At 45.8% G+C, this 26,784-nt stretch overlaps 1 protein-coding gene and 1 long non-coding RNA gene across 6 annotated transcripts in view; one reads left to right on the top strand and one right to left on the bottom strand.

The window, feature by feature from the left end:
• The first annotated feature begins 534 nt into the window (after window positions 1–534).
• Window positions 535–21,241, top strand: LOC132526916 (uncharacterized). Of its 2 annotated transcripts, XR_009542759.1 has the most exons (7): window positions 535–2,418; window positions 2,922–4,640; window positions 5,582–5,671; window positions 5,792–5,860; window positions 6,559–6,854; window positions 9,681–9,963; window positions 20,787–21,241. It is a non-coding gene; the product is annotated as an uncharacterized LOC132526916 (long non-coding RNA). The 2 variants fall into 2 exon arrangements; XR_009542760.1 differs by lacking the exon at window positions 5,792–5,860.
• Window positions 3,772–26,784, bottom strand: part of CHDH (choline dehydrogenase) — a 77,189-nt gene continuing 54,176 nt past the window's right edge. For all 4 annotated transcript variants that reach the window (XM_060161578.1, XM_060161580.1, XM_060161581.1 and 1 more), the window contains 7 exons: window positions 24,843–25,600; window positions 24,052–24,203; window positions 23,167–23,296; window positions 22,073–22,207; window positions 5,669–5,811; window positions 5,085–5,187; window positions 3,772–4,323 (listed from right to left, as the gene is read on the bottom strand). In XM_060161578.1, the coding sequence (XP_060017561.1) occupies window positions 3,905–4,323; window positions 5,085–5,187; window positions 5,669–5,811; window positions 22,073–22,207; window positions 23,167–23,296; window positions 24,052–24,203; window positions 24,843–25,545 (1,785 nt within the window). In that variant the 5' untranslated portion in view covers window positions 25,546–25,600 and the 3' untranslated portion in view covers window positions 3,772–3,904. The remainder of the gene's footprint in view (window positions 4,324–5,084; window positions 5,188–5,668; window positions 5,812–22,072; window positions 22,208–23,166; window positions 23,297–24,051; window positions 24,204–24,842; window positions 25,601–26,784) is intronic.

Below are 26,784 nucleotides of genomic sequence, written 5' to 3'. Positions count from 1 at the left end.
GATGTTTTTCTCATCCTCTTGGCACCTTCTCCTTTTTCCTTATCCTCATGCCGATGGTAACTTAAGTCCAGCCGCAGAGAGCACTGTTTCTCCTAAAGGGCTAACCCACTATCACCGTCATCTCAGACTCTGTGTCTCTCCACCGAGCATTGGTCTTTCTTACCGTGTGGCCTGGCTTACCATCATCAGTCCAAAAACTGCCGTAACAGGACTGAGTTTTCTGGTATAGTCGGTGATCTTTTCTAGTCGGCACTTAACTGGCATTTTTACAGGCTGCACCACTCCTAATATCTGTCTGCATTAAGCCTGCTTCGACTGCTCATCTAACATTAAATTTTTCTTTGGAAGAAAACTTTGAAGTTGTAGGGCATGGTTTTTTTCTTTCAGGAATCTTTTAAGATTAAACGTCTCTCCTTTTTAGTTCCCCTCCCACTCCCTAAAAAAAGTCATTTTGTTGTGTCCCCAGGAATAGTACATTTAGTTGCTTTCATCTTGTGTTTTCCATAATATCACGAAACAGAAATGGCAGCAAGAACCTCGTTAAAATGGTCTCTGTGATTTCCATCCAGACGACCGGGCCACGCAGCACCTCCCAGCCTGATCCTGAGATGTTTCAGAATCAGCCAGTGGCTGGGAAGGGTGGGTTGTGACGGCCCCAGAAGCTTCTCCAGTGAAGGATGGCTTAACCTGCCTGACGAACCCACTTTACGGCTGATGCCACGCTTGTGAGAGAAACCAGAGCAGTTTATTCTGTGGTGTTTATGTTTTGCAGTCCTAAGTGTCTTTGCCCATTGCCTGTTTTCCTGCAAAGGTTTTTACTGTTAGGCTGGGTGGTCAGTTTGTCCTGAAAGCTGGTCAGCATCACACACAGAGTTCTAACTCCTTTACTAGCCTCCCCGACTCAAAGACAGACTCCAGCTATGGCCTTCATTTGTTGAAAAGAAGTTTTTCCTTCTCTAAAATGATATTCCTTCTCTACTGGGGACCTAGGGGGGCAGGCGAGGAAGAGGAGCAGGCCTGGGGCCCTTGCTTCTAACCAGAGAACGAGAGCCAGAATGGCTGGGAGGGCGCCCTGTGGGGACGGTGGCAGGAGATGCGATGGGAGGCTGGGTCTCAAGATGGGGCCAGCAGAGAAGGGTGTGTGTTTTTTCTGGTTTTTAGGAGAAAGGCACCTAGGCATTTGATCTGATGGTAAGTCGTGCTGTGGAAATCTGAAATGACCTTTGGGCGGAGGAACACGGTTTGGCTGGAGAGAAGACTCTATTTGAATCTGTGGAAGTGGCTTGGGCAGCCTGCACAAGGGCCGCACAAGGCCGGACATTAAGGCGCCAGAGTCCCACCTCCGGGACCTGCCCTTTCCTGGTCACCTGCGGGCAGGCTGCTCCTCTAGCTGTGTGTTCTGGCTCTTACTCTGCCAGGAAGAACCCTCTGCTCATGCAGCAGCTTAAACACTGGCTTCTTCAGAGGGGTCAGTGTTCTGACCACTAGGCACATTTGCAGCTTTCTGTTAGGCTTTTTCAACCATTTTTGGAAATGTACGTTTTTCCTTTTGGGCAGTACTGCAGGCTTTTTGCTAAGGGACTTAAATGACGTCTTCCTGGTTCTTCAGGAGGCTGAGCGCCGGCCGGTCTCCATGCCCCTCGGGCTGCCAGACTATGGCTCATCCTCCCCAATTCCAGTTCGCACTTTCCTCCCCTCTCTGGCTTCCTTGGCCAACAGCCCTCTCTTTCTGAGGTCGGAGCTTTCTTCGTGGTGGTGGACCCTTCGGGTTAGGACACGGGCCACTGGCTCCACCCTGCCCACGTGGCCACAGCACTCAGCTGTCAGGGCTCGAGGGAGGAACCGCCTCAGATCAGAATATTCTGTCCTGGGTCTGAACTCCAATAGCAGTTTTCTGTTGGGTCCTGGATATACGCGACACTCACGCTCTTCTCCTTTGAAACGTGTTGGGGGTGGGCAGGCAGTGTCATGTGATCGCATGGAACGAGGCCCCGTAGCAAGGGCGGGAGAGGGGCCTGGGTGCCATCCACCGTACAGGCTCCCCTTACACACTTCGCTTTGCCCATCGACACACGCACACTAGCGCATCAGCCACTGTCTCAGAGGCCGAGGGCACCACATACGCAGAGGTGACCGAGCTGAACGGCCACGTCACCTGCCATACCGGCGCCAGAGGAGGTCAGCGCGGTCACACTCAGGCCTGGGACCCCTCGCACACCTGACGTGTCACTTCGTGGCCCTCAGAGCAGGGGGCTGGCACCTGCACTCCTACTGTTCCTTCGCCCCCGCAGGCAGCTCCAAGACCCAGAGGAGGCCTGTGGGCAGGTGGGGACCTCTCTAGGAGAAAGACACCTCTTGGCAGATGGAGAATTTTCTTTCTTGACCCTCCGCTGGAACCGAAAATAAAGCAAGATACAGGTAAGATGAAACGAGGTTTGCTTAAGGAGTTTTAAAGGAAGGATGGTGTGATGGCTTTCTTCTTTCCACCCTTCTGGAAATCTTTCTCAGAAACGTTAAGTTGCAGCTGTTGGGCCTCCAAGGCACCTCAATCCACTGTGATCCAGGGTGAAGCCAGGAATGTTCCATTTTCCTCCCCTCCTGATTCTGGGTCCAGCACGACAGGTTTCCATATAGTACTTCCATTCTTTCTCGCCATAGACAGTGGCTTTTGGATATCGTCAGAAAAATCAATCCAAAATGCATTCAAGTTTTCATTACCTTGTAGAGACAGGCTGGATCATGACAGTCTCAGTTCAAAGATAAGTTACGGGATTGCATTATTGAATTATAAGAAGTTTAAAGATCAGAGAGCTGTCTTAAATGTTACTTTGTATCTGTTTCCCCCGCCCCGCAAACTCAAATCTTTGCCAATTTATTTTTCTTTCACTCAACTGCGTTTTTTTTTTTTTTTTTTTTTACAGGATCAGGATCATAGTTTTACTTGACTGCTTTTTCCGTCAGTCTGGCTCCCGCCTGGTCTGTTGCTGTGGACGTCTGGAGAATGTGAATGAGCCGGCCGTGGCCACTGCTGAGCCCTCCATCTCCCCAGGCTGAGAGGAAGGCTTTGCACGGAGCGGGCCAGGGATGCAGGTTTGCTCTGGGTTTCTAGGTTTCCTGGCAACAGGAAAATCTTTAAAAATGCTAAACCCTGAAACCCATGGTAGTGAAAAGGCCCTGTAGACGCCTGAGTCCTGGAAAAAGTCCCAGAACTCCTCTCATCGGGCTGATGGTGTTAATAAGAACCAGAGCATCAGAGAGGTGGGCTGCAAGCCCCTCAGAGGGACCCAACTGAGCACCAGTTCCTGCCTCACTCTGGGAGTGAAATCAGGAAGCGGCAGAGAAAGGAGAAGCCTGTTTCTTCCAGCAGGCAGCTTTCCCTCTGGACACTGGACGCTTGTGCACACATCCCAGCTGAGCTCCACGCTCCCTAACTCCTGTGGGACCCTCGGCCTCCGCTGCAGCTTTCAGCCTGAGAGGGAGGATGCCCCGGCCTCTGTGCAAGCACCCTGCTCTTGGACGGGCTTGCCTCCAGAGGGAGAGAACCTGGGAGAGAACCACTTTCCTCAAGTCCTATGAGGACCCAGGAACACAGGACCCGGGGTTGGAGAGCACCGCGGAACACAAGACAAGGACCTGGCCAGAGTTACCCGTTCTCCACCGGCCTCCCGTCCCCTTTGCTGTCCTACCAGGAGGCAGGGAGGAGGGGCCCCAGCCAGAATGCCGGCCTTCCCCAGAGGGCCCCCAGGGACATGCTGGGAAGAAAGAACCCGATTCACTGACCAATACTGGTTTCATTTCTTAAATTATCCAATTCTTGGCCATCAAATTGTAACATTCTAGAGAGAGCCAGGAGAGCACACTTGGCGCCAAGGGCTGTGCTGAGCCTTCTTACTCAGGGACGGCCTCAGCGCTGGGTGGCCAAGGTCCTAGGCTTGTAGACAGGGACAGCCTCGTCCCGGAGAGCCGGCCGCCCCTTGATGATGTCGGCCGCCTTCTCTGCGATCATGATGGTGGGGGCGTTGAGGTTGCCGCTGACCACACTGGGCATGATGGAGGCGTCGACCACCCTGAGGTTTTCCACCCCGAGGACCCTGGTCTGCGGGTCCACCACTGCCATGGGGTCGGAGGGCTGGCCCATCTTGCAGGTGCACGATGGGTGGTAGGCGCTGTCTGCCTTTGCCCGCACAAAGGCGTCTATCTCCTCATCCGACTGGACGTGGCTTCCTGGCTGGAGCTCCCTCCCCCGGAACGGCGCCAGAGCTTTCTGTGCAAAAATTTCTCTGGTCAGCCTCACACACCGACGGAAGTCATCGATGTCAGTTTCTGTCAAGGAGAAGAAACAGGTTACATGCCTCCTCTTACCATGCTGGCCTCGCTGGAAGATCCGCCGCTGGGAGAGGCTCAAGAAGCTGCCCGAGGGGACACGGTTCAGGGACACGGAGGTCCAAGCCACCGGGTTGCCTGTCACCTACCCATCAGCAGTTACAGTGCAACCGAGCAGAGTCCCACGAAGCCCAAACAGACAGCATCCTAGACGGACACAGCTTGCCCCGGAGGCCCTACGTTTAAATCAATCGGAGATCTGAATTTTCTTATCTATAAAATAGAGATAAGACTACACGTCCTGCCTCTGCCACAGCGTGAGTATTATTGGGCAAAACCTGCCCAGTGGGGACTGTGCAGTTTTGCTGTGCATAAAGAGGCAGGCCCAGGAGTGTAATTTGCTTGTAGAAGATACTCACAGGAACAGTAAGAAAAAGGTTCTGTGAGCTATCTATACACAGCCAGAGCTCCTTGCGTCTCTTGGTAGATTGTTCTGGAAGCTGCAAATCCTGCCTACTGTGTAAAATGGTGTGTCAGGGTTACTTCAAGTGACCGAGGGCACTACATAGCAACACGTGCACGTTTACAGCTCAGGATAATGGGGTGGAGGGAAGATAGAATGTGACTTGTGTCTCAAAAACGGGGTCCAGGGGTGAGATTCAGGGACAAATATGAACCCCATAAAGGCACTCATTCATGCAGTCAATCCGTCAACGAGCCAACAAGCCCAGGTCTGGGAGAGACAAAGGTGGCTGAATTACCTGTTGACAGGTAGTTGGGCTGGATCACAGGGTGGTCATGGGGGTTGGCACTTCTCAGTTTGAGCCAGCCCACGCTCGTGCCCCGCATGGTCCCCACGTGCACCTGGAAGAGCCCAGAGAGGCGGTGACCCCTGTTAACCCCCAGCTTAGTCATTTAGAGAGGCCCCGGGTTTCCTGTGGGCCCTGGGACTCAACACCCAGAGTCAATTAAGAGCAGATACATTTTAAAATCTACCTGCATCTTACCAACCCCACCCCCAACACACACAAAAGGCATCAAAACCACCTCAGGCCCTCTCTCCTGCTTCCTGGCTTTATACCTGCTGCCTCATGTTCAGGGGCTGGCGGTCCCTGGGCAGAGCCGGCTTCATTGTCCATTTCTAGTACTCAGGACCCGGTGCAGCTGCCCCGAGCTGGGTGCGGGTGTGGCCTTGCTGTGCACCACGCAGTCTGCTTCACTCTACCTCTGGCTCCCCACCCCCCTTCCCTCCCCTCAGACACTCCGGGCAGCTGGAGAGCAGGGCACCGCCTTCTGGGCCGCCCACCCTGGAGGCCCTGCTGCAGTGGGGAGACGACCTGCTCACCTGGTAAGCCTCCTGCTGTGGGGGGACCCGCCCATGGTCGATCACCTGGGAAGGGAGGAAGTGGAACTGGATGTCCGGGTGGGGGACCCCAGGCTGGCTCCGGATGAACCCACCTGTTTCCAGATGGGCCGTGGCTCCATCCCCTGAGGATCAGAAGACGATGAGGCAGAGGAGCAAGTCCAGGTGTGGCAGGTGGGCCAGCCTCCTCTCTCCTGGGCACTTCCTCCTCCTCTTCCTGGCCTGTAGTCTAGCGCCTGGACCCAAGTCCTCGACTCTGTTCTCCTTCCCCGAGGTGGGCTCACCCAGCACCAGGGCTTTCGATATCAGCTCCATGCCAAGGGGCTTCAGCTTTGCCCCGTCCCCTGACTCCACCCCTGCCAACTGGACTGTGGGACCTGATGTCCTATGGGCATATCCCAAACCTACTGCAGCCCACCCTTCACACACAGGCCGTGATCCAGGTCAAGGCCCCCTTCCATCCAACCTCCCACTGTTGCAGGAAGGGGAACCCCTTCCAGGGCCCGAGAGTGGGCTCTTCTCTAACGCTCGGAAATGAACTGTCCGAGGAGGCACACGTGCTGACAAAGCAGAAGACTTTATTGGGATGGGGCGCCCGGGCAGAGAGCAGGAGGGTAAGGGAACCCAGGAGAACTGCTCTGCCACGTGGCTCACAGTCTCAGGTTTTATGGTGATGGGGTTAGTTTCCAGGTTGTCTCTGGCCAAGCATCTTGCTTGGCCCATCGTCTGACTCAGGGTCCTTCCTGGTGGCGTGCGCATCTCTCAGCCAAGATGGATCCCAGTGCAAAGGATTCTGGGAGGCTGGTCATCTCTGCCCTCTTTTGGCTCCTCCCAATGCTGGTTTTCACCAGCAGCACCATGTTCTTTTTCAGGACCTCCTGTTGTGAGACACCTCAGGCAAGAGGCTATCATCGTGCCTGGCCAAGGCGAGTGGTTTTGGTTAATGGTTCCCTAACAACTCGAGAGCCCACTCTCGGGCCCTGGAAGGGGTCTCCCTTCCTGCAACAGCTGGCGACTCTGGTGGAATCTCTTCTTTACCACGACTGACATCCTGACTGCTCAGGCACCAGCTCACCTACCGACGGACCAGACCCAGAGGCCACCACTGGGACCCTCTTGTCTCTGATCTCCTCCTGACGCAGATGACTGGCCAGAGTGCCCCGCCCAGGTAAGGAACAAGAGACGTCGCCGACGTCTTTGCCCTTCCCTCTCCCCTCCCTCTTCTCAACCCCTCCTATCCCACCCTCCTGTCTTCTGGATGCAGGAGTCTGGTTGAAGGGCTTCAGTTATCTGAGCGCCAGAGCCTGATCACCTCCGGTGGGCAGAGAACTTGAATTATCTGGTATCTGGTTTCTGGTAGGGCCGAGTTCCTGTCCTCCCTTCCTGGAAGCCCAGAGAAAAGTCCCGTAACGCCTGGGCGTCTGCAGGTGGCAGGAGATGTCCGTAAGGCCACCCCTTTTGTCCCCCCACCCTCCTCCCCCTCTTCTTTCAAACAGCCCTCCTTTCCTCCCTTTGAAATCTCTGAAGACCTGAGATATTTCCATTTACTCTGTTCGTCAGTACTGGGATCTGAAGTTCTCTGTCTCTGTAAGAGACTGCAACCTTGTATTTAAGGGAGTGTCTGATTAGGACAGCCGTGCCTGTGTGTGTTTCATACTCTGTGTTCTGTGTTGCGATTTGTGATGGCCATTCTGCCTTATGAAATTCTGGTTCTGTTCCACTGCAGAGCCCTCTTGGGAGAATTCTGTCTGACTGGAAAGATTTTAGCTATGAGCCTATGACTAAGAAGAAGATGATATTCTATTATAACACTGGGTGGCCAGAATATTCTTTAGACTCCAGAGAAAACTGGTTTAGGTGAAACTCTTGAAAATTCCAAACTGGTTCTTTTTGCATATACAGTTAGAAAAGGGAAGCTTGATAAAACGTCTTTTCAGAATTCTGACCCTGAGGGAACAACTCCTTCTGAGAGAACTTGCTTTTCTCGCCCTGTCTGTGCCGTGAGACCAGGGCTCTCAGGATCACTTATCTGATCTAGATCATCTCTAATTCCTGAGATTGAGGGGAAAAAAACAATGTGGAAGGAAAGCTTTCTAAATTTTACTTATTCCAACCATTATTTATAAACTAGTGAGTTTTATAATACCTGATTCATAACTAAGTTTAGAAAATGAAGCTTTGAGATCTCTGGTTGTGTTTGTCTATATATCTGTGTGCGTTATATATATGTCCTTACCTTTGGATGTTATTACCAAAACTAATTTTTTAATGAGCTCTATTTAATTGGCTTAAGGGAAATTTAGCACTTATATAAATTTTCAAAAATACAGAAGGTAACTGGCCAGAATTAATTTCAGGTTCATGTAAACTGGGAAATATTCAGTATTAAATTAATGTCTGGTATTAAACTTAGTTTAAGTTTGTTAATTTAAATAGACATGTCTTTGTCATCAACATTAATACCTTTATTGTACCTAGGTTTAATAGAAGTCAAATAAGATCTTATTATATCTGTTGTAAATTTGTCAGCAAGGAACATAACTTTGTGTGATGAAATTTTTTAAGTGAACTAAAATACAAGTGAGATTAGAGCTTTTGGGTGAACTTTTTAGGAATAATTATATTTTAGGAATGTCTACGTGAGAATAATCTCTCCAGATACTTGGAAATATACTTGAAATTTAGAGTTGTTCTAAATTAAGTGATGGAAGTTACTGAATAGCTAGGTGGTTCCCAAATAAAATAAGATACTGAGACATCAATTACTAAACAGAAACTAAATGTATTTAGGACTATTAATTAACATGTTTGGTGCCACCCTGAGATGTTCTCTATAAGAAAGCAAATGTTTTTAGAAATTTTCACTAGTATTTATGTTTACCAATCTACAGAATGCTAATGTAAAAGTTCATAACTGCTGGGACTTCCCTGGTGGTGCAGTGGTTAGGATGCCACGTTCCCAATGCAGGAGGTCCGGGTTCGATCCCTGATCAGGGAACTAGATCCCACATGCATGCTGCAACTAAGAGTTCACATGCCACAACTAAGGAGCCCGCCTGCTACAACTAAGGCCCAGTGCAACCAAAAAAAAAAAAAGTTCATAATTGCTTACCTCTTAGCTTTCACTAGAAATTAAGGTTTTTTAAGAGTTGAGGGCTCTAATTTAAACATGTAATTAAAGCTAATAGAAATAATAAAGGAAGCATTTCAGTGTACAGCAGGAAAGTAGGATGTGTGTTTGCAGTGAAGAAGGTATGAGAATGGAATTGCATTTTATTAAAGGAAAAGAAAGTGAGTCTGTCTTAGAGCTGGTTGTTTCTCAATGGAGAAGAGAATGGGGGGCAGACTAATATGGATACAGAAAGTGATGGAGGGTTTGTGGATGGTCAGGATTGGCTAGGTGTAGAGTACAGTTAATTAAGTGAATTTTGTTATTAAAAGCAGGCTGGTACAAGACTGGATCTGGTTTTCTCTCTTTAGTAAGAGGACAAAGTTTCCTTGGAATGCTGCTTTTGATAACAGATTGTGTGAGTTTCCGTGCCTTTAAGTGATCTGTATTTGCTTTTGAGCTCTCTTGTAACTTTGGGTAAGAAATAAGCATTATCTCACGATGACCTATGATCTTATTTGACCAAGTGTTTTGAGACCTTTTGACAAACTTCCCAAATACCAAATTTTAATTAAAGTTCTTTTGACCTCCAGCTAACCTGGGGACACTTTAGAGGGTCTCTGAGGCATTTCGGAGAGAAATATTTAACTAGTAGTATTTGGTATGTTAAATTACATGGAGAGCATTATCACACTAGTGATAAACCTACTTAGACTATACTGTATGGATAAATAGTATTAATATACACATTCTATAAAGTTTCTGAAATTTGGATATGTCCTGGTATTGTTATAATATTAGTTATCTTAAAATGTTGTATGTGACAGAAACTTGGTTAAGCTTCTTTGTTAACCTTGCCTTTTTAAGACTTTTTGTCGTTCACAGGCAGTTAAACTGATGCTTTGCAAAAGTGCTTCATCTTCAAGAAGATTCACAGAAAGGGCTTTAGACAAGTACAGGTTTCTGATAACTTTTAAATCATACTACTAAACTAGGTAAGACTTTTTTTTTTGAGTAGCTATTTTATTTATGTCTTGTCTGTCTTTCTTTATTTATTTGTTTATTTTATTTTATTTTTGGCTGCACTGCGAGGCATGTGGGATCTTAGTTCCCCGACCAGGGATGGAACCTTGGCGTATGAACCACTGGACTGCAGGGGAAATCCCAGGTAAGATATTTTTAACAGTCTAATGGAAACTGTTAACAAAAAGGATTAGTTACATAGGATTGAGTAAACTGATGAACGTGGTTATAATTTTTATGGTTTCTGTCTGAAACATTACTAGCTTTTAATCTGTGTTTTCCAGATATAAAGAAACCCCCTCACTAATTATGACTTGTAGCAATTTGGTAAATTGTACCTTTGTAAGCAGAATTGAAACACTTCTCTTTTCTTTCTACCTGATCCCTCCAGAGACTGCAAACTCTTAGGTTCCCAGCAGCTGTATAAGATAAATTAGTAAAGCCACCTCCTAACAGGTGCAGGAATCTCAAGTTATTTTGCGGACCTCAAAAAGGGAGGGATTCACCTAAATCTATAAGGCAAAATCTGTGACAGGCCCTTGGCGTGGCTTTCCTGGCCTTGGGAGGCCTTTTATCAAACTTAATTTGCAGACAAATTAATCTTGATTTGGAGATATCTGATAAAAATGAGGGTAATTTTAGGGAGAAAGAGACATTTCAGTGGATATCAAATTCTAATTCTGTTTATTGAGGTCTGTATTCACTAAGACTCACTTCTCAGATAGTTCCTTGCTGTTATGTTATATTGTTGCAAAGTTTAATTGAATTATTAAAAGGACACTCCAAATTTGTTTCTGAAGCTTAACTCAGTAATCTATCTTTGGATTAAGATCAGATGCTCCATGATCTGCAAGCAGAAGGTTAACACCAGGCTATGGTCATTTAAATTTAAAGGCTCCCTTATGTTGGGGAAATTAAACTGTACTAGGGATAACCAACCTAGTAACACTAGGAAATTGGGCTGGGTGCCTTGTGGACAATGCCAATATATAATGTCCCTTCAAGATAAGAACTGGTACACAACAGACTAAGTCAGATGAACTGGGATATACTGGGCTGCACCTAATGGAAGTTCTTGACTTAAATTTTTACATATGACCTTACTAATACTGCTAGCTATATTATTTTTTATGTTGCCTGTTTTACAAAATTGTTGTTTCTTGCATTACCAAATGTGTGACTGAGCCTCTGATAAAATGATGACATATAGTTACATATGAGATCAATGATTGTTGTAGTGTAACTCTAGATATGGCAAGAGGCATATCAGCATCGTCCCTCCTAGATTTAATCTAACTAGAAAGTATTTTACCAAAAACTACCTCCCTCATTCAAATACAATTTTCTACACTAGTATCAGACCGAAAAGGCCTAATCAAACTATATTTTCTCTCATTCCTCTTTACCCTCACCCTAAGCATAGTTCTATTTAATTACCATGAGTAACCTCTATAATAACTACAACACCAATATTCCTATAGCCTCTTCACTAAAAACTCCAGAATCACCTGTATTATAAGTCACTCAATCCTCTAGCCTGTTAAACTTGAAATACAATCTCCACTTCCTCATCTTTTAAAACATAAAATACCATTGAAAATTATATTATCAACCCTGAAAGAAATATACCTAAAACAGTCTTCTTAGAAACTCAAACCTCAGGATACTGCTCAGTAGCTATAGCTGTCGTATAACCAAACACTACCAACATCCCCCCTAAATAAATCAAAAATACTATTAAACCCCAAAATGAGCCACCAAAATTCAACACAATCCCACAACCAACACCACCACCCACAATCAACCCAAGTCCACCATAAACAGGCAAAGGTTTGGAAGAAAACCCCACCAAGCTAATTACAAAAATAGTACTTAAAATAAATACAGTGTATGTTATCATTATTCCTACATGGCCAATGACGTGAAAAATCATCGTTGTTATTCAACTATAAGAACACTAATGACCAACATCCGAAAATCACAGCCATTAACAAAAATTATTAACAGTGCCTTTATTGATCTTCCAGCCCCATCAAACATTTCACCATGATGAGATCTCGGTTCCATTTGTTTAGTATTACAAATCTGAACAGGCTTATTCCTAGCAATACATTACACATCAGACATAATAACGCTTTCTCATCAGTAACACATATCTGCCGCGATGTAAACCATGGGTGAGTTATCCGATACCTACATGCAAATGGAGCATCCGTACTTTTTATTTGCCTATTTATTCACATAGGACGAGGCTTCTATTATGGATCCTATACTTTTTTAGAAACATGAAACACTGGAATCATCTTATTATTTACGGTCATAGCCACAGTATTTATAGGCTATGTCTTACCTTGAGAACAAATATTCTGAGGGGCAACAGTTATTACTCATCTCCTCTCAGCAATTCCATATATCGGCACAAGCCTGTCAAATGAATCTGAGGTGGCTTTTCAGTAGACAAAGCAACTCTTACACGCTTCTTTGCTTTCCATTTTATTCTCCCATTCATGATTGCAGCACTAACAGCTGTCCCCTTACTATTCCTTCACGAAACAGGATCTAATAGCCCCACAGGAATCTCATCTGACGTAACAAAATTCCATTTCACCCCTACGATACAATCCAAGACATCTAGGTGCCTCATTACTACTTCTAGTACTAATAATGTTAGCGGTATTTTCACCCGATTTATTAAGAGACCCTGATAACTACACCCCAGCAAACCCTCTCAAAACACCACCCATATCAAGCCAGACTGGTACTTCCTATTTGCATATGCAGTCCTGCGATCAATCCCCAATAAACTAGGAGGAGTCCTGGCCCTAATCTTTTCAGTCTTAACTCTAGCACGCATCCCAATGCTCCATCCATCCAGACGACGAAGCATAACACTTTGACCTCTAAAGCACAATATTTCGCTCTCTCAGCCAATACCTATTTTGAGTACTAGTAGCAGACCTATTAACACTAACATGAATTGGAGGACAACCCGTGGAATACCCCTTCATTACTATTGGACAACTAGCATCTATTTTATATTTCTTTTTAAATTTGGGTACTAATGTCAGTAACTAGCATCACTGAAAATAATCTCCTGAAATGAAGAGTGTTTGTAGCATATCTATGACCCTGGTCTTGTAAACCAGAAAAGGAGAATAACATTCTCTCCCTCAGACTCAAGGAGGAGGCTCCAGATCCACCATCAGCTCCCAAAGCTGAAATGCCACTTAAACCATTCCCTGCAACTTCGTTACGGGACGTTTACAAGATTATTAAGTACCATGTCAGTATTAAAATAACCTCTTTCTACCATAAACTACTATGTACTTCGTGCATATATGCACGACCACAGTACTAGGTACCTAATACCGTATCGTACATAATACATTATATGTATAATGTGCATTACTTACCCCATGCTTACAAGCATGTACATTATCTTACTGACAGTACACAGTACATTATATGTACAATCGTGCATTAATTATTTACCCCACGCTTATAAGCATGTACATTATCTTATTGACAGTACATAGCACATTAAGTCAAATCAATTCTAGTCAACGTGTGTACCATATCCAGTAGATCACAAGTGTAACCAGCAGGCTGTGTGAAACCATCAACCCACTTGGGGTGTCCCTCTTCTCGCTCCAGGCCCATAACTTGTGGCGGTTTCTACTAATGAACTTTATCAGACAAGTGGTTCTCACTTCAGGGCCATCTCACCTGAAAGAGCCCACTCTTTCCTCGTAAATAAGACATCTCGTCTTATAAGCCCATACTCTTTCCTCATAAATAAGACATCTCATCGGACCAACGACTAATCAGCCCATGCTTACACATAACTGTGATTTCACGCATTTGCTAATTTTTAAAGGGATGCTGTGACTCAGCTATGGCCATCTGAGGCCTTAACACAGTCAAATAAATTGTAGCTGGACTTTAATTGAATATTATTTACCAACATCATCAACCATAAGGTGTTACTCAATCAATGGTTACAGGCCATAAGGAAATTACGGACACACATACACACACGTACACGTACGTACACACACACATGCAGTAAACAGATGAATGACCTGTTTAACAAACCCTCTTTACCCCCCACTAAATCCCATGCTCTACATGCCTATAATGCCTTGCCAAACCCCCAAAACAAGGCAAAAACAGATAAATACATGGACCTTAGCTGTCTACTCGATAAACGTGAACTGAATGCTCAGAATTAGATAGACCTAGAAAATAAACCCCAGTCATACCACCAATCAACTACTTAGATATTTACCATTTATATAGACCACTTTTATCAAAATTTTAACACTAAATCCGACATAAACCAACCATATACATATTACTTCACTACGTAAAAACAGCTTGTTAGTGTAGCTTAAAATCTAAAGCAAGGCACTGAAAATGCCCAGATGAGTTTACCAAGTCCATAAACACACAGGTGTGGTCCCAGCCTTTCTCTTAATTTTTAATAAAATTCACATGTAAGCATCTGTGCCCCAGTGAGAATGCCCTCCAAATCATTAAGATGAAAAGGCGCAGGCATCAGCACACTAATATGAGTGGCTCATAACGCCCTGCTTAACCACCCCCCATGGGAAACAGCAGTGATAAAAATTAAGCCGTAAACCAAAGTTCGACGAAGTTATATTAACTAGGGTTGGTAAATTTTCTGCCAGCCACCGTGGTCATATAATTAACCCCAATTAATAGAAACTCGGTGTAAAGTGTGTTAAAGAGTGATATAAAATGAAGTTAAATTTTAACTAAGCTGTAAAAAGCCATAACTAAAATAGACTACGAAGGTGACTTTAGTATTTCCTGACTACAGGACAGCTAAGACCCAAACTGGGATTAGATACCCCACTATGCTTAGCCCTAAACCCAAATAACTACAAGAACAAAAATGATTGGCCAGAGTTCTACTAGCAACAGCTTAAAACTCAGAGGACTGGGCTGTGCTTCCCACCCTTCCAGAGGAGCCTGTTTTATAATCGATAAACCCCGATAAACCTCACCAACCCTTGCTAATTCAGTCTATATTACCACCATCTTCAGCAAACTCTAAAAAAGAATAAAAGTAAGCATAATTATCATACATAAAAACATTAGGTCAAGGTGTAAACTACAGGATGGGAAGAAATGGGCTACCTTTTCTATTTCAAGAATATATTTCTCACGCACGAATTATGAAAACTAAAAACCAAAGGAGGATTTAGTAGTAAATTAAGAATAGAGTGCTTAATTGAATAAGGCCATGAAGCACGCACACACTGCCCATCACCCTCGTCAAGTATTATAATAATTTCCTATAATCTATTAGCAAATACTAATCATACAAGAGGAGACAAGTCGTAACAAGCATACTGGAAAGTGAGCTTGGATAAATCAAAGCGTAGCTTAAATAAAGCACCTAGTTTACACCTAGATTTCATAATTTATGGATACTCTGAATGAAATCTAGCCCAACACCTCTCCCCATATCTACTAATATAAGCAGACTAAATAAAACATTCACTCAACATTTAAAGTATAGGGGGTAGAAATTTAAAATATCCTCTGGTGCTATACAGAAGGTACTGTAAGGGAATGATGAAAAAAGCATTAAAAGTAACAGAAAGCAAAGTTTACCCCTTGTTACTTTCGCATAATGATTTAACTAGGGAACATCTAACAAAGAACTTAAGTTAAACATGGCGAAACCAGACGAGCTACTTATGAACAGTTTATTAGAACAAACTCATCTATGTAGCAAAATAGAAGATTTATAAGTAGAGGTGACAAACCTAACTAGCCTGGTGATAGCTGGTTGTCCAGGAAAAGAATTTCAGTTCAACTTTAAAAGTTATCAACATAATTATAAATTTTAATGTATTTTACAGTGTTATCTAAATAGGTACAGCTTTTTAGAAATGGATACAATCTTATCTAGAGAGTAAAGACAAACAACACCATAGTTGGCTTAAAAGCAGCCACCAATTAAGAAAGTGTTCAAGCTCAACAGTAACTTTAATACCAATAACAAGCAAATCAACTCCTAGATTTGTACTAGACTAATCTATTGACCGACAGAGGTAATAATGTTATTATGAGCAACAAGAAGTATTTCTCCTTGCATAAGCTTACATCAGTAACTAATAATATACTGATAATTAACCGTAAATAAATACAACTCAACATTAAATTATTTATTAAACACTGTTAATCCAACACAGGCAGGCACTCAAGGAAAGATTAAAAAAAGTAAAAAGAACTTGGCAAACGCAAACCCTGTCTGTTTACCAAAAACATCACCTCTAGCATAACTAGTATTACAGGCACTGCCTGGCCAGTGACAACTGTTAAATGGCCGCAGTATCCTGACCATGCAAAGGTAGCATAATCATTTGTTCTCGAAATAAGGACTTGTACGAATGGCCACACGAGGGTTTTACCGTCTCTTACTTTCAGTCAGTGAAGTTGACCTTACCGTGAAGAGGTGGGAATAACAAAATAAGACGAGGAGGCCCTATGGAGCTTTAATTAATTAAGCAAAAAAAACCTAACTAAACCACCAAGGGATAACAAAATTTTACATGGGGTGACAATTTTGGTTGGGGTGACCTTGGAACACAAAAAAGGCTCTGAGTGATTAAAGTCTAGACTTACCAGTCAAAACATATCATCACTAATTGATCCCAAAAATTGATCAACAAGTTACCCTAGGGATAACAGGTCAATCCTATTCTAGAGTTCATATCAACAATAGGGTTTATGACCTCGATGTTGGATCAGGACACCCCAATGCTGTAACCGCTATTAAAGGTTTGTTTGTTCAGTGATTAAAGTCCTACATGATCTGAGTTCAGACCGGTTTCTGTCTATTATATAGTTCTCCCAGTATGAAAGGACAAGAGAAATAAGGCCCACTTTAAAAAGTGTCTTAAAACCAATTAATGATATAATCTTAATTTAATTAATACATATAATATATTACTCAAGACCAGGGTTTGTTAAGGGGGGGCAGAGCCCGGTAATTGCATAAAACTTAAACCTTTATAACCAGAGGTTCAAATCCTCTCCCTTAACAAAATGTTTATAATTAATATCTTAATACTTGCTATCCCCATTCTTCTAGCCGTAGCATTCCTAACACTGATTAAACAAAAAATTTTGGGTTATATGCAACTTCAAAAAGGGCCAAATATCGTAGGACCATGTGGCCTATTACAGCCCATTACTGATGCAGTCTAATTACTCACTAAAGAACCACTACGACCAGCTACATCCTCCATTTCCGTATTTATCATTGCACCAACCCTAGCCCTAACCCTAGCCCTAAACATACGAATTCCCCTACCCACCTCTTAATATAAATCTAGGAGTATTATTTATGCTAGCTACATCAAGCCTAGCTGTATACTCCATTTTATGATCCGGATCAGCTTCCAACTCAAAATACGCATTAATTGAAGCCCTACAAGCAGCAGCACAAACAATTTCATATGAAGTAACACTAGCAATTATTCTTTTATCAGTCCTCTTAAAAAACAGGTCTCTTACCCTCTCAACCTCCATCACAACACAAGAGCATTTATGAAAAATTTTCCCATCATGACCCTTAGCTATAATATGATTTATTTCCACTCGAGCAGAAACTAACCGAGCTCCCTTTGACCTAACAGAAGGAGAATCTGAACCTGTATCAGGCTTCAACATAGAATATGCAGCAGGCCCATCTGTCATATTCTTCTTAGCAGAATACGCCAACATTATCGTAATAAACATTTTCTCAACAATCCTATTTCTAAGAGCGTTCCATAACCCCTACATACCAGAACTATACAAAATCAACCTTATCATCAAAACACGATTGCTAACAATTTCTTTCCTATGAATTCAAGCATCCTACTCTCGACTCTGATACGATCAACTAATACATTTACTTTGAAAAAACTTCTGACTACTAACAAACACTAGCCATATGCATATGACATGTCTCACTACCTATTATAACATCAGGCATTCCTCCACAAACATAAGAAATATGTCTGATAGAAGAGTTACTGTGATTGATAGAGTAAGCTATAGAGGTTTAAACGCTCTTATTTCTAGAATCATAGGAACTGAACCTAAGCTTAAGAATTCAAAATTCTTCGTGCTACCACATTACACCATAATATATAGTAAGGTCAGTTAAATAAGTTATTGGGCCCATGCCCCGAAAATGTTGGTTTATATCCTTCTCGTACTATTAAACTCCATCATCTTTATCATCATCCTAACAACCATTATCTCAGGGACCATAATTGTAATAACCAGCTCCCACTGACTACTTATTTGAATCGGTTTTGAAATAAATATACTAGCCATTATTCCCATTACAATAAAAAAGTTTACCTCATGAGCTATAGCAGCATCCACTAAATAGTTTCTAACACAGCTACCGAATCCATATTACTTATAATAGCCGTTATCACTAACCTATTATACTCCAGCCAATGAACTATTACAAAAATCTTTAATCCAACAGCATCTATAGTAATAGCAATAGCCCTAACCATAAAACTAGGGCTATCTCCATTCCACTTCTGAGTACCTGAAGTTACACAAGGCATCTCATTAACAGCATGCTTAATCTTATTAACATGACAAAAACGTGCACCCTTGTCAGTATGATACCAAATCTCACCATCCATCAGCCTAAACCTAATATTATCCATATCCATACCATCTATTATAATCGGAGAATGAGGTGAACTAAACCAAACCCAACAATGAAAAACTACAGCTTATTCATCAATTGCTCACATAGGGTGAATAACAGCCATTACATTGTAAAACCCAACTATAACAATCCTAAACCTACTAATATATATCATAATAACACTTCGCATATTCATACTATTCATTTACAGCTCAGTCACCATCACACTGCCACACACAAAATAAAATACCCATTATTACAACCCTCATTCTCATCACCCTACTATCAATAGGAGGTCTTCCTCCACTATCAGGATTTATGCCAAAATGAATACTCATTCAAGAAAAACCAAAAGATAACAATATTATTTTACCCACACTAATAGCTATCACAGCGTTACTCAATCTATACTTCTACTTACGACTCACGTATTCTACAGCACTAACTATATTTCCCTCTATAAATAATATAAAAGTAAAATGACAATTTGATTTGACGAAACAACTTTCCTACCAACAGTAACTGTAATATCCACAATACTCTTATCCCTTACACCAATCCTTTCATTCAGTATTGGACTAGGAATTTAGGTTACACAGACCAAGAGCCTTCAAAGCACTAAGCAAGTATAAGTTACTTAATTCCTGCTCAGTAAGGATTGCAAGACTATATCCTACATCAATTGAATGCAAATCAAACACTTTAATTTAAGCTAAATCCTCACTAGATTGGTGGGATTACATTTCCCACGAAACTCAGTTAACACCTAAATACCCTAGTCAACTGGCTTCAATCTACTTCTCCTGCTGCAAGGAAAAAAAAAAAAAAAAAAAGCGGAAGAAGCCCCAGCAGAATTGAAGCTGCTTCTCTGAATTTGCAATTCAATATGTAAAATTCACCACAGCACTTGGCAAAAAGAGGACTCAACCCCTGTCTTTAGATTTACAGTCTAATGCTTACTCAGCCATTTTACCTACATTCATAAACAGCTGACTATTCTTAACTAACCATAAAGATATCAGTACCTTATATTTACTGTTTGGTGCTTGGGCTGGAATAGGAGACACTGCCTTAAGCCTGTTAATTCATGCTGAATTAGGCTAACCTAGAACACTGCTAGGAGATGATCAGATTTACAATGAACTTGTAACAGCCCATGCATTTGTAATAATTTTTTTTTATAGTTATGCCTATCACAGTTGGGGGCTTCAGAAACTGACTAGTCCCACTAATGCTGGGGCACCCGATATAGCCTTTCCCCATATAAATCATACAAGCTTCTGATTACCTCCACCCTCCTTCCTACTACCACTTGCATCATCAATAGTTGAAGCCAGTGCCGGTACAGGCTGAACTGTATATCCACCCGTAGCTGGAAACCTAGCCCATGTTGGAGCTTCAGTAGACCTTACCATCTTTTCCCTACATCTAGCAGGTGTCTCCTCAATTTTAGGTGCTATTAATTTTATTACTACAATTATTAATATAAAGCCACCCACTATACCCCAACATCAAACACCACTATTTGTAATGATCTGTTTTAATTACAGCTGTATTGCTGCTATTATCATTACCTGTATTAGCAGCCAGGATTACTATGCTATTAACAGACCGAAACCTAAACACAACCTTTTTTGACCCCGCGGGAGGGGATGATCCAATCTTATATCAACACCTATTCTGATTCTTCGGACAACCTGAAGTCTATATTCTGATTTTACCTAGATTTGGAATAATCTCACATATTGTAAATTATTATTCAGGAGAAAAAAAAAAAGCCTTTTGGATATATAGGTAAGTATGAGCCATAATGTCAATCGAATTTTTAGGATTCATTGTATGAACTCACCGTATGTTTACAGTAGGTACAGATGTGGACACACGAGCATATTTTACATCAGCCATTACAATTATTGCTATTTCCGCAGGAGTAAAAGTATTTAGTTGACTAGCAACCCTTCATGGAGGTAATATCAAATGATCTCCCACCATAATATGAGCCCTAGGCTTCATTTTCCTTTTTGCAGTAAGTGAATTAACAGGAATTGTCCTAGCTAACGCATCACTAGACATTGTCCTTCACAATACATATTATGTAGTCGCACACCTCCACTACATATTATCAACAGGAGCAGTATTCACTATTATGGGAGGCTTCGTACGTTGATTCCCACTATTCTCTCAGGTTATACACTCAACATGAGCAAAAATTCACTTTGTAATTATATTTGTAGCTGTAAATATAACCTTCTTCCCACAACATTTCCTAGGTCTATCTGGAATACGATGACAATATTCCGGCTACCCAGATGCATACACAACATGAAATACTGTCTCATCCATAGGCTCATTTATTTCACTAACGGCGGTAATATTAATAATTTTCATAATTTGAGAGGCATTAGCATCAAAACGAGAAGTCTCAACAGTAAAGCTAACATATCTCCCAGGAGAATTCGGGAGGGGCAAAAGAAGGAGGAGAAGACCAATCTCCCAGAGTCCTTCTCGCTGGAATCCATCTTGGCTGAGAGACGCACGCACCACCAGGAAGGACCCTGAGTCAGACTATGGGCCAAGCGAGATGACTGGCCAGAGACAACCCAGAAACTAACCCATTACCATAAAACCTGAGCCTGCGAGGCACGTGGCAGAGCGGTTCTCCTGGGTTCCCCCAGGCTCTCTGCCTTGGGGTTCCTTCCCAATAAAGTCTTTTGCTTTGTCAGTACGTGTGTCTCATCGGACAGTTCCTTTCCGAGTGTTAGACAAGAGCTTAGTCTCCGGCCCTGGAAGGCCCTGCAACACCTGCACCGCCTCCTCCTCAAGGTGCTGCAGTCTCCCTGGCCCAACAAATTCATTCTTCAAGCACACCCAGTGCCTAGCCCCGGGGCCTTTGCACGTATTCTTCCTGCCTAACAGACCCCCTGCCACCATTCTGCAGTTTAATATCCTAATTAATTATTCCTTCACTGTACTTAAAACTTAGCATGTTTACTTAGTTTCCTTCCATTGTCTCCACTAGAGCGTAAACTCCCTAAGAAAACCTGCCTCATTAGCACTTCTCACCATGTAGCACAGCACACGGTAGGTGTGCGAGAAATGCATGCTGAGTGAATAAGATTTCGAAGCACTACTTCCTGGCCAAACTCAGTACTCTGAGACCCAGCTAGAAACCGCACGGAAAATGCTGAGAAACAGAAGCTGTAGTCCAGCACCAAGTGCCCTTTCTCTGCATTTTCTCCTGGCCCCTTGGGCCCCAGGCAGTGTCCAGGATGAGGCCCTCCCTATCCATCCATCAGGAAGGGCAGCACCCAGCCCCTGCAGAGTCACCCCGGGCAAGCCCTGTGTATCGCGTCTGGTCCTCACACCAACCTGCCACACAGGAACGGCATATCCCCATTTTGCAGATGGGAAAACTGAGGCTCAGAGAGCTGAAATAAATGGCATAGCTCAGCTTTGAACCAGCAATCTGGAGCCACAGCCTGGGCTAAGCACCTCAGGAGGGAGGCTGTGCTGCCCACAGAACATCTCTCCCAAAATCATGGATGAGCACACCCACCTGTGAACTTCCAGAGCCACTCCAGGCCAATCCGGACCTTCCTCAGGGGCTTTTGTGCTGAGTGGAGGGTGATGGGGGAGGTGCACGCCTGCTGGATGTATATCTCCAGGTGGTCTTGGAGGTTCTGGCCAACTCCTGAAACCAGAGGGGGTGGTTAGGAAAATGTCTCCCAAAGGGGCTTAGCTGGCCTCTCAACATCCCCTGGTTTTGAAAACTTTTCCTCCACCCACTTATCTGCCAGGCCAGCTCCTGCTCATTCCCAGGGACACCACTCCCTCACTCCCAGCCATGTCTGGCCCTCTCAGATGCTGCCAAAGCTGCCTGCCCTTGACACTCGCTCCCAGGGCAGCACCTGTAACCATCCAGGTGCCTTCCTGCTAAGCCAGCACCCTCCACCGGGGCAGTGCCCACGCCTCCAGCCGGCACCACTCAGTGAGCTGTCCCAGAATGGCTGACCCTGCACCCTCACCCCTGGCCTGGGGAAGGAGGGAAGCAGGCCTGTCATGCTGTGCAGACCCAGCATGAGCTCATCCAAGTTCAACGGGACACTGGGCGGGTCACTGTCATGGACCAGCACTTTCAAAGACCTCTTATGATAAAGCTTCAAGCTCTGGGAGCTTGAGTTATAAGAGAGGGCAAGAGGGACAGAGACAGGCTCCAAAGGGCATCAGAAACAGTCTATGAAATAAATATTAGGCCTGGGAGAACCACCTGAACATGAACAGCATGTCAGGGTAGCTGGTGTGTCCTGAGGATGGAAAACACAAGGGCCCGGACCCCTCTTGCCACACGGCTGCCCTGTTGACCTGCCTGAGCCTGGCCCAGTGGGCTGTACAGGCAGATGCTCCCTGCTAGAGGTGCCTCGCTGCTGAGAGGGATGGGATGTCTGGGGAAGGGAGGAAAACGACACAAAAGCTTGGGGTTTCGCTGGGGGTAGGAGTCCAGCGAGGCCTGGGGGACCTCAGGCTCGCGGGAACAATGTGACAGTTCTGAGGAGCCCTGACTCCTGTCCCCTCCCCACTCCATGCTAATAAAGTATAATAACTTTTATTTAACAGGGACACCTCTGGGGCGCAGTGGGGAAGGGAGCTCACCAGGAAGGTGGCACACCACCGGGATGCCCAGTTGCTTGAGGTCATCTGCATTGCCCACGCCCGACAGCATGAGCAGCTGCGGAGAGTTGATAGCACCTCCACTCAGGATCACCTCCTTGCTGGCGAAAGCCTGGAAGAGGCGAGGGGCCAGGCAGCTCACACTTTCCCAGAAAAGCCAGTCAGAACCCCAAGAATACGGCCTTGGCATGACGCACCCACATGGTGGGTGGGGATCCTGCCCACAGGCTCCAGAGCAAGGAAGAGGATGCTCAGGGCGCCACTAGGTGACAGTAGCCCACACGTGCAGCTGTGGGTGTGTGTGATCATAAATCAAGCGTGGTTCACACTCTGATGTATTCTGCAACAGCCTGACAGTAACGATGGTCTTAAAAACAGGACTGTAGAGCTTAAATGAGATAAATGGAAGCAGGCACTCAAACAAGCAGTTTAAATAAAGCACATGGTGAGCGAGATCTTCACGTGGGATGCAGAACAATCCCCACATGCCCCTAAGTGGAAAACAGCACAGTGCAGAAGTAGGGAGTGTGATCACAGGTACGGTTTTTAAAGCCTCTGATATAAACCTATCAATTTCTGGACAAGTGTGGAAGGCAACAGCAGAAAGAGGTTCACGGGGGCACTCATGCCCGGGCACCATGGGCCCTGTGCAGGTGGCTAGACTGGGGCTTCCTCACCTCTGCCAGGCCACCACCTCCTGGGGACAGTCTTTCAGGCTGTTGCCACCAGCCGCTCACTCCTTATCATCATGTTGATGGAGACAAGGACATGACTCCTACCCACCCACACTGACTGAGCATGACCACGGGGTCACTGCCCACTCCCTCCCTGCCATGTGAGCTGCCCATGTGGTGGTCATTCACTCACCCTGTGGCTCTGGCCGTTCTTGATGTACTCCACACCCACTGCACGGGTACCTTCAAACAGCACCCTGCTCACAAATGTCTGGGTCTCAGCCGTGAGGGTGGGGCGGCTCAGTGCCGGGTGCAGGTACGCACAGGCCGTGCTCCAGCGCTTGCCTGCAGGACAGAGCAAGGAGATCAGTCACAGCCCCAGCCTGTTCCCTAGGCACCTATCGTGGAGGGGGAGGTAGGGAAGGACTGCAGAAAGAGGGAATTCGCCCTTCCCCTGACTGTGCAAGTTCTGCCTTCAAAGGAAGGCTGAGACCAAAATACCCTGTCCAACTGACATCCACATCTACCTGGGGCCCCTGGATGCAGGTGGGAAAACATCCCTCACCCTTGACAGGACGACAGAGACCAGGAGTGGCCGATAATGAGAGCCCTGGGTCCACCCGGGCCTTGCCTCTGCCCTGCTGCAAGACCCGTCACTGCTCTGTGCCTCAGTATGCCCATCTGTAAGGCTTTAAAACTTGGGGCTGTGTGGCCGGAGAGCTGCCTCTTCATTCCACACCAACAGGGACCAGAGGATGCCCAAGGGGTCACCATCTCCGAGTCACTTCTCATTGGCTTTGAATGGTATTCTGTGGCCTGTCGCCAGTGTAATCTGTCATATCCCCTCCACCTCAAACCAGTCCCAGTCTGTCCACACTTACTGACCATGACAGGTGGGGGCAGGAGGGTCGGGACTGTGATAGAGCAGCGTTTCGTTTTTAGAGAAGGAACCTGGGAGATGGGGAATCGGAGGCCTCGCGCTACCTTCGTGGATGGTCATATCCATCCAGCCGAAGCCCTCTTGCTGGAAGCCGTTCATGTCCTCGGTGAGGGGGTAGCCGGCCTCCTGCGCCGCCTCCAGGAACGCGCGGTGCAGCGGGTGGCCGCTCTTGCCCCGGGACACCCGCAGGGGGCCGTCGCCGCCGCGGTACCTCCCGGCACCCAGCTCGTGCGCCTGCGCCTTGCGGAAGTAGGGCAGGCAGTGCGCGTAGTCCCAGCCCGCCGCGCCCTCCCGCTGCCAGCGCTCGTAGTCCTCGGCGTGCCCACGGATGTAGACCATGGCATTGAGCGACGACGAGCCGCCCCAGACCCGGCCACGTGGCCAGTACAGCACGCGGCCGTCCAGGCCCGGCTGCGGCTCCGTGTGGTAGCACCAGTTGTACCTGTCATCGCACAGGTTGGCCACGAGGGCTGCGGGCATGTGGATCTTCCACAGGAGCCGCTTGCTCCCCGCAAACACATCCTTGGGCCCGGCCTCCAGCAGCAGCACTCGCTTGTCGGGATCCTCTGTGAGCCGGCCGGCCAGCACGCAGCCAGCGGAGCCCGCACCCACCACCACGTGGCTGTACTCACCCCTAATCCGGGGGCGCTCACTGGCCAGAGCACGGATGCCCCGGGGCCAGTGCTGCCCCAGGGCTCCCCATGGACCCAGGCTCCCTCGCCTCCAGCCTCGAAGGATGCACCACATGCTTCCAGCCCAAGTCCTCTTACTTCCACGGGGCGAATGCGATGATTCACTTTCCCTAAAACAGAAAAAGAGGCTTTGAAAAGTTTAACTCAGCATGCACTGCAGAATCAGCCCAAAGCTAGGGCAGCAAAGGGCCCCTGCAGGCCCGCCAGGTGCCTGCCGGGCGCTGGGTGGGGCAGGCCTGGCTGGCACACGTCACTGCCCTGGGGAACCAGCAGGAACGAGCGGAAGCACAAGCAGGAATATCAGTCCTGTGGGACCGACGAGCACACGGCTGGAAGCACTGGAGTGGGGAGGTCCCCAGAAAGGCTTCCCTGTGACATCTGTGCATGAACCTGGAGGCCGGGCAGGAGTCTACCTGCTGGAAAACGGGGGCTTTCCAGGTTTACCCTCACTCCTCATCTGTTCAAGACAGTAAGACAGTTGCTGAGTCCCTACCACGTGCCAGGCACCATTTCCTCTCTAGCAATACTCAGAAAACAAGGCATCTGCTCTCAAAACTGATGGTCTGGGACTAGGGAGACAGATAAGACTTACATAAATAACCAAAGGAAGGTCAGGGTGAGAGGCTGGAGACTAAAGAGCTCAAAGCCTTTGACCTAAGGGCCCCAGAGGGCATGAGAGGGCTTTTCAGCAGGTGATGGGGTCAGAGCTACAATCTTTTAAGATCACTCTGTTGAGTGCTGGAGTTTTAACAAACACCAATAACTTCTGGAGTATCCTTTCCCAACAATGTTCATTTCCCAACAATGTTCATATTAATCCCAACATGCTCGGTGCACAGAGGTGGAAAAGAGTCAAGATATCCCATCAAGACCTCCACTGACACAGGAACCTCTGAGAAAGCCCCACCCATGAGGCTCAGGCACACAAGGCCCACTGAAGACTGAGGTTGCAACAGGAGAACTGGAAAACCTCAGGAAAAGCCTGATAAATCCCTCGACCCCTTCCACGAGCCTATATCAAGTAACAGCAGCAGCCTATCACTGGAGGCAGACTAAGAGGTGAGAGTGGAGAGAAAGGTTCCATGCCACCCACCCCACCCCATTCCTGCAGGCACAGGAGAAAGAGGCAGCAAGGCCTCCTAAAAGCTAAATCTGAAGCAGGAATTCTGAGAACCTTCCAGCACTCCAGGCCTCGTGCTAGCACAAGGCAGCAGCAGCCCACGGCACAACTCCCAACTGGGTTGACTCAACACTCCACACTAACGACCTGATAGAATGAAACGCATGCCCTTTT

The sequence above is a fragment of the Lagenorhynchus albirostris genome, chromosome 10 (assembly GCF_949774975.1).
Source record: "Lagenorhynchus albirostris chromosome 10, mLagAlb1.1, whole genome shotgun sequence".
NCBI classification, from domain to species: Eukaryota; Metazoa; Chordata; class Mammalia; order Artiodactyla; family Delphinidae; genus Lagenorhynchus; species Lagenorhynchus albirostris.
The sequence above is the reverse complement of the archived record's forward strand: the minus strand, read 5'-3'. Positions and strand labels throughout refer to the sequence as shown.